This window comes from Penaeus japonicus, unplaced genomic scaffold (genome assembly GCF_977035675.1).
Source record: "Penaeus japonicus unplaced genomic scaffold, GWHDUDI00000001_assembly GWHDUDI00000030, whole genome shotgun sequence".
Lineage (NCBI taxonomy): Eukaryota > Metazoa > Arthropoda > Malacostraca > Decapoda > Penaeidae > Penaeus > Penaeus japonicus.
The window spans coordinates 33,907,843-33,916,605 of record NW_028234432.1 but is presented as its reverse complement, the minus strand read 5'-3'; the positions used below and the strand labels follow the sequence as shown (position 1 = coordinate 33,916,605).

General features: G+C 33.2%; 1 protein-coding gene across 3 annotated transcripts in view; it reads right to left on the bottom strand.

Annotated features, from left to right (window-relative positions):
- LOC122251572 (uncharacterized) overlaps window positions 1-8,459 on the bottom strand; it is a gene marked incomplete at its 5' end in the record, with an annotated part of 11,696 nt that extends 3,237 nt beyond the window's left edge. The window contains 12 exon segments of one of the 3 annotated variants that reach the window (XM_086555300.1): window positions 19-147; window positions 384-467; window positions 814-873; window positions 1,021-1,152; window positions 1,323-1,448; window positions 1,619-1,735; window positions 2,157-2,270; window positions 2,730-2,804; window positions 2,953-3,230; window positions 6,272-6,370; window positions 7,262-7,360; window positions 8,400-8,459. In XM_086555300.1, coding sequence (XP_086411426.1) covers window positions 19-147; window positions 384-467; window positions 814-873; window positions 1,021-1,152; window positions 1,323-1,448; window positions 1,619-1,735; window positions 2,157-2,270; window positions 2,730-2,804; window positions 2,953-3,230; window positions 6,272-6,370; window positions 7,262-7,360; window positions 8,400-8,459 — 1,373 coding nt within the window. 3 annotated transcript variants of the gene reach the window in all.
- Between the last annotated feature and the right edge of the window lie 304 nt (window positions 8,460-8,763).

The following is an 8,763-nucleotide window of genomic DNA, read 5'->3' as shown; positions in this document are numbered from 1 at the left end:
GCATCGTCTTTTGCCTACCTTCAGGGACTCAATCTTCTCTTCCCGATTTCTTAACATTTGATTCAATTCCCTTATTTCTTCGGCTGCCTCTTCCTCTCTCGTGCGCTGTATTCTTCTCAGGTTCCTCACCTCTTCCAGGTGTTGCTCCTGCAAAATAAAATCTAAATTAGTTCTAACATATTATACATATAAGATTCGAGATATACTTCATACACACATGTGTAGCCTAATGTACTGTGCAACTGATTCCACTGAATGCAAATCTATCAATCTCTTTTCATTGTTGTTGATGTTGCATCTACATCTTGCATCTCCCTTTGGCCAGGAGTGACTTCAATCCCTGTGTATTTGTACTTCCGCTTGACCTCCAAAGGAAACGTTACCTCGGCTTGCGTCAGCTGCTCCTCCATCTCCCTCACCTCCGCCCTCAGCTCCCGAATCTTCCTGGCTCCTTCTTCCAGACGATTCTGTGTGCAAAAGGCGCCAGGGACATGACATGCGGTCTCCTCCTGTCACCACTATGCCTGTTCTTCCTCCCATTCACTCTCTTTCTCTTTATCTTTCTCTCTCTCTGTATAAATGTATTTCTCCCTCTCCTTCAACCTTTCCCTCCTTTGTTCTAATTCCTTCTCTCGCACTTTATCTTTCTCCCAACCTTCCTTTCTTGAAGTTCTGTCTAAAGCATTAACATCATCCTCAGTGCAACTACATTTACGTTAAAAGCATTAATATCACCATTGAAGTTAATTCTCGGAATTATAATCACCCTAAGTGCAATGCATCATAAGTCATAAGAATTAATATCCTCCTCACTTTCGCATCCTCGCCCTCCGACCTGTTTGTCGCATTCCCAACGTCTGCTGTGTGTTGCTCCTGTAAAGTAAAGGACTGTCACGCCTTCTTAACTGGACGGAAGTGTATATTGAACCATGTAGAAAAACAATGTGTGAATACAATACTTCTTCATTGTTTCTCTCCTTATTTTAGTCTCTTTCTCTCTCCTCTTTTCTTTCTTCTTACTCTTACCTTTAGCTCTCTGATCTCCCTTTCCTTCAGACATAGGATATCCTTCAGTTCGCTGTTTTCCGTCTGCAGATTAGTCACCACAGTTTCCGTCCTACTCCTCTCCCGTTCTTGCTCCTCCTGCATATCCTGTAGAAGATAACACTGTAGGGATGTCTCTTTCCTAAAGGGATTAGGGAGAAGAACCTAGCATCACAGGCAAAGCAAATGGAATTGCACGATCAAGCAGTCATCTCGCTTCGACAAATAAAATCGGTTTTAAAAAGAGGCTAATGTATTTCGGAAGCTCTTGCTCTTACCTTTAGCTCTCTGATCTCCCTTTCTCTGAGACATAGGATATCCTTCAGTTCGCTGTTTTCCGTCTGCAGATTAGTCACCAAAGTCTCCATCCTACTCCTCTCCCGTCCTTGCTCCTCCTGCATATCCTGTAGAAGACAACACTGTAGGGATGTCTCTGTCCTAAAGGGATTAGGGAGAAGAACCTAGCATCACAGGCAAAGCAAATGGAATTGCACGACCAAGTAGTAATCTCGCTTCGACAAATAAAATCAGTTTTAAAAAGGGGTTGATGTATTTCGGAAGCTCTTGCTCTTACCTTTAGCTCTCTGATCTCCCTTTCTCTGAGACGTAGGATATCCTTCAGTTTGCTGTTTTCCGTCTGCAGATTAGTCACCTCAGTCTCCATCCTACTCCTCTCATGTCCTTGCTCCTCCTGTAAGAGAAGACAACACTGTAGGGATGTCTCTGTCCTAAAGGCTTGAGGAGAAGAGCAAGGCATCACAGGCAAAGCAAGTGGAATCGCACGACCAACCAGTAATATCATTTTGACAAATAAAATCACTTTTAAAAAGAGGCTAATGCATTTTGGAAGCAAAGAAAATTGCTCATCATGTTGCATTTACATTTGCACAAATCCTGCAACATTTTCTCTCTTCGTTTGGAATAGTTGAGGTTCACACCTACAAGGACTTATTCAGGAAGCTCCAGGTTCTCCAGACAAAAAGCTACTAATAACACAACGCTATCTCACACTAACTCTCCTCTTTCTTAACCATTGTTCTATATCTGTCCCTTTCCTCTCCTCCTTTCTCTCTGTCATTTCGTCCTTCTTCCTCGCTCTCTCCTGTGCATACCTTGAGTAATACAATCTCCTCTTCCTTCTTCCTCAGGTCTTCCTTCAGGTCTCTGGTCTCCTTCTGTAGATTCACTATCTCGGCACTTTTCGCACTGATCACTCGCTCTCTCTGCTTCTGGATGAGTATAGAAGAGGTATCATAAGTACTCAAAAAGACAAACGAAATGAACTTTCTCTCTAACATTACCCCCCCCCCACCTCTCTCTCTCTCTCTTTCTCTCTCTCTCTCTCTCTGCTCATGTTGTTGCTCATAATTGCTTCGCTCATGATAACAAGCATCTCCTTCCTGACATTGTCAGAGGATGGAGGGAAAGCTGATAACCACAAGATAAGGAGATTGGAGTCGTAAAAGAATAAAGCAGATCAAATACTTATAAAAGATTAGCCGTCACCAAAACCCTCACATTTTGCTTTGCATTTCATTCTATTTACTCCCCTAGTTATGGATTTTAGAAATGTTTTCTTTGATTGCTATATTTCCTGTCATTCCACTGATTTTTCTCTATCTTTTTATTATTATCAAATCAAAATTATTTCTATCTTTTAATTCATTTTCTCTCCAAAAACTCACCTTAAGCACTTGGATTTCTCTTTGCAAACTGATCCTTTCCTTCTCGGTTGCAACCCAACCTTGTGCCACATGAGTCTGAAAGTGATCAATATTCAACAGATAAATGCATTAGTATGTTATGTCTCATTATATAAAAAAAACCATGGCACTGCCCATGATGCACAACTTTGAAAACCAATGGTGACAGAGGAAGGAGCAGAGTCTGACCAATACAATCTATTACCATGGACGCGCTTTGGAAAAGTTCCATGCCACGGCTCTCTGTGGAGGAAGATCTCGGCATCAAGTCCTGCGGAGTCCTTCCACTCTTATTCTTCTTGTACGTGGAAGCCCCAAATTTCGTCAACATGAATATAGCGAGGAGATGCCCTTGTGAAGCTGCTTTGTGAAGGGGCGTGTTGCCATAATCATCTGCAGCGTTCACGTCGGCCCCGCCCTCCCGAAGGACTTCCAGCACTGCCGTGTGTCCCTTCAAAGCTGCCTTGTGCATTGCTGTCTCTCCTGAAGGTAAACTTGACTGTAGAACTTGTCAATGTTTAAATGTTGCTCTACAATGAAACACTTGTTTCATTTTCTTATTTTCATTTTTATTCAAATTTGTTCAGAAATAAGTGAGATGTGAATGTAATGATATATATTTAAGCATATATTATATAAATCAAGATATATGATGATGAAATATGACAATATTGATGACGACAATATATATATATATATATATATATATATATATATATATATATATATATATATATATATATGTATGTATATAATATATGTATATTATATATATGTATATAATATATATATATATATATATATATATATATATATATATATATATATATAATATATATATATACACATCTATATATATATATATATATATGTATATATATATACATATATATATATATATATATATATATATATACATATATACATATATATATATATATTTATATATATATATATATATATATATATATATATATATATATATATATATATACATATATAATATATATATATATATTATATATATATATATAAGGAGATTTGAGTCATATTCATATATATAACAATATATTGATAGAGGTAAATTAAAAAACAAAAACAAAAGAGAATGATAATTGTTACAGTATAATAAAGTTTGTTATAAAATAATATAACATCTCTAAAAATAATTTAAATTAACCAATGATATTCTATAAATGAAAGTAAAAATAACAATTGTGTTAATATAATAAACAATGGTATAAGTAATGAGTTAGGACAACTCATTACTGGGAACATAATGATAATGAATGATGAGCATGAAGATGAAAAGGAAAGAGAAAACTGAAAGGGATAATGAGAAGATCAATAAATATGATGAAGTGTGGGAGAAGGAGAATTGGACAGATAATGAAGTGACAAAGAGTATAAGAATTATATAGAGAATGTAAAGTGACAAAGAATAGTAGAAGGAAAATTGTACAGAAAATATAGAGTGACAAAGAGTAGGAGAAGGATAATTATACAGAAAATATAGAGTAACAAAGAGTAGGAGAAGGATAATTATACAGAAAGTATTGTGACAAAGAGTAGAAGGAGAATTATACAGAAAGTATAAAGTGACAAAGAGTAGAAGGAGAATTATACAGAAAGTATAGAGTGACAAAGAGTAGGAGAAGGAGAATTATACAAAAAGTATGGAGTGACAAAGAATAGGAGAAGGAGTATTATACAGAAAGTATAGAGTGACAAAGAGGAGGAGAAGGAAAATTATACAGAAAATATAGTGACAAAGAGTAGGAGAAAGAGAATTATACAGAAAGTATAGAGTGACAAAGAGTAGAAGGAGAATTATACAGAAAGTATAGAGTGACAAAGAGTTGCAGAAGGAGAGTTATGACTGGAATGGCTCTGAGACTTGCGAGGATAAAAATGAAAATGAAAACTGTCGTGATGATGTTAATGAGAATCAAAATGAGAAGGGAACTGAGGTTGGGACTAACAATGTCAATGCTAATTTGAATGGCAACAATTGTTATAATCGTAATTATTATCATATTAATGATAATGATGCTAAAATATTTTTATAATATGAAAATATTTTTGATAAATACAAACTAAAAGAAAAGCTTATGAATAAGCACGAAATGACTAGAGAATGAAATGAAAGGGATGGAAAATGATGAAGAAAATGAGAGTGGAAATGAAAATGGGAAAGTATTCATGAATGAGAATCATCATGATTCTAAGAATGATTATGGTCTTTATAATTTTAATGCATATTCTGATGGCAATGATATGAAGGAAAATAATAACCATAATGAAAATAAGGATCTCATTATACTTCTATCATTGTTGTTGGAGTTACTATTATCATTAACATAATATTTATAATGAAAGAAATTATGATATCAGTCATAAGAATTATTAAAAAAAAAATAATGGTCATTCTAACTAGTTTGATATTAATATTGATAATAATAATAATGATTGTTATCGTTATCTTTAATGTTTTTATATAATCATAATCAATGTTATTCTTATTCTTATCATTATCATCATTATTATGGTTATTTTTATTAGTATTATCATTATCATTATAATAATCAAACTAAATAGGTAATATCTTTTTTCGTATGAACTTATATTATTGATATTTCATTTGGATATGTTACCTTTGTACTTAGCAAACCTAACTTAAGTTGCGAGAAGAGGTATTTTGTAAAACGAATGCTAAGTAGTGCATTCCTCTTAACAGCACCTGCATAGCCATGTTTGTTGCAAGCAAGCTGTGAGCAGACTTGGGTGTTTGCAAGAAGGAAGAACAAGGAAGCCATCGTGTTATCCTCATTGTCATTACCATCATGATTTACCGACACTGGTACTATGAGTGATAAAGACCTCACAACTACAACAAAAGCATGTAGGAGAACAAGAACAACAGGATCATCAGCAAAATTATCAATGATGACAAGAGGAAGGATAACCTATGATAATAATTGAAATAGAAATAGGAGTAATACGAATAATTAAAATAATAATATTTTTAACTATAACAATAATAATAATAATAATAATAATAATAGGAATGATATGTATAAAATCATATAGAAAAAAATTGAAATAAAAATGAAAATTATATCAATAATGAAAAGAGTAAAAGAGGAAGAAAAAAGATGAATGATGAAAAGTGACTATTACAAAAGAAAATTCTTGAAATAATAATATAAATGTAATTGTAATAAATGATAATAAAAATGAATATTTTTATGATAGTATTAAGCATAACATTGAAATTCATATGATAAATGATAATGAATAAGTAACATTTACAAATAACTCAAATAAACAACTAAAACATAAGGAATGGATAAATAGAAAAGAATAATGAATGATGAAGAAATAAGAAAAGCTGATGATAGAGGTATCCTTATTAGATCTGAATAATAATTGTTATAAATTTCCATGAAGACAAAAAAGAGAAAAGAAACAAAAGCAAAATTCTTCTGGTGCCTTTATGAAGTCACTCGCTTCCCAATCGTTACCATCCTTAGTCTTGGCGTTCACTTCTCCGCCCTTCTCAAGGAGCGTCTCCGCAACAGTATAATGGCCGTTCTCGGAAGCCCAGTGTAAGGGTGTCTCACCTGAGGGAGGAAGATGCTTCTGTTAGACGTGTGTTTGTGAGTAAAGGAAAGTGTCATTCTCACTCACATTCTCCTTCTCATTGTCATTCTCACGCTTATTCACCTTCTCATTTTCATTCTTACTCACATCCACCTTCTCATTGTTATTCTCACTCACATTCACCTTTTCATTGTCATTTTCACTCACATTCACCTTCTCACTGTAGAAGGGAAGTGAGGATGACAATGCGAAGGTGAATGTGAGTGAGAATGACAATTATTATCATCATTATTGTTGTTACTTTTGTTGCCATTACTTTCTCCATTATCATCATTGTCTTTGTCATCACTGACAAAGACCTCGCAACAACACCACCAACAAAAGCATGTAGGAGAACAAGAACAGGATCACTATCAAAATAACAATAATAAGAAGGATGATAACAATTGATAATTTAATAGAAATAGGAGTAATAATAATAGTAATCCTATTGAAATAATAATGATAATATGAATAGCACCATTGATGATGATTATGATCAATGATGAGGATGATCATATTTCTTTTAGATAATCATGAAATAATAATGATATTATCAATAATAATTGAAATCATCATACTTATTATTATCAGAATTGTTATAACTAATTATTATAACATTTATATTATAAAGAAGCAGAATCACTAACTTATTTATTTCTATTTTATAGAATAATCTATGAAAATATTTTATTGAAAAATTCATAGAATAAAGAAATAAATATCAATAAAATTAATGATAAAAGATGATAAAGATTCCCTAATCAAATTATAACAATAATTTGTTATAAAATTCCATAATAACAAAGATTAGAAAAAAAAACAATTCTTCTGGCGCCTTTAAGAAGTCACTCGCTTTCCAATCGCCTTACCAATCAAAGTCTTGGCGTTCACTTCTCCGCCCTTCTCGAGGAGCGTCTCTGCAACAGCACCATGGCCGTTCAAGGAAGCAAGGTGTAAGGGAGTCCCACCTGAGGGAGGAAGATGCTTGTGTTAGACGTCTGTTTGTGAGTAATGAGTGTGAGAAGGGAAGTGAGGATGACAATGCGAAGGTGAATGAGAGTGAGAATAAACATGAGAAGGTGAATGAGTGAGAATGACAATGTGAATGTGAGTGAGTGAGAATGACAGTAAGAAGGTGAATGCGAGTGAAAATGAGACTAGATTTTAGGAATGATTAAGGTGATAAGGATAAGGGCAAGGAATAGTATGAATATTTTGAATATTAATAAAATTGCAAATAATAAGAAAGTAACTGAAAATAACAATTAGGAAAAGGCATAGAAAAGAAAAGGAAAAAAAATGCGTATGATTATAAGAAGGAATATTTTAATGAAAAAGAACGTTTGATAATCATTTATCAAAAAAAAATATATATATATTACTATGATAATCATCATTATTGTTGTTGCATATGTTGCCATTACTTTCTCCATTATCATCATTGTCTTTGTCATCACTGACAAAGACCTCGCAACAACACCACCAACAAAAGCATGTAGGAGAACAAGAACAGGATCACCATCAAAATAACAATAATAAGAAGGATGATAACAATTGATAATTTAATAGAAATAGGAGTAATAATAATAGTAATCCTATTGAAATAATAATGATAATATGAATAGCACCATTGATGATGATTATGATCATATTTCTTTTAGATAATCATGAAAATAATAATGATAATATCAATAATAATTAAGATGATCATACTTATTATTATCATAATTATTATAACTAATCATTATAAAATTTATAGTATAAAGAAATATAGAAAAATCTATTAATTTCTATTTTATAAAATAATCTATGAAAATATTTTATTGAAAAATTCATAGAATAAAGAAATAAATATCAATAAAATTAATGATAAAAGATGAAAAAGATTCCCTTATTAAATTATAACAATAATTGTTATTAATTCCATACAGACAAAGAAGAGAAAAGAAACAAAAGCAAAATTCTTCTGGCGCCTTTAAGAAGTCACTCGCTTTCCAATCGCCTTACCATACATAGCCTTGGCGTTCACTTCTCCGCCCTTCTCGAGGAGCGTCTCTGCAACAGCATCGTGGCCGTTCAAGGAAGCAAAGTGTAAGGGAGTCCTACCTGAGGGAGGAAGATGCTTCTGTTAGACGTCTGTTTGTGAGTAATGAGTGTGAGAAGGGAAGTGAGGATGACAATGCGAAGGTGAATGTGAGTGAGAATGACAATTAGAATGTGAATATGAATTAGAATCAACATGAGAAGGTGAATGTGAATGAGAATGACAATGACAATGAGAATGTGAATGTGAATGAGAATCAACATGAGAAGGTGAATGTGATAGAGAATGAAAATGAGAAGGTGAAGGTGAGTGAGAATGACAATGAGA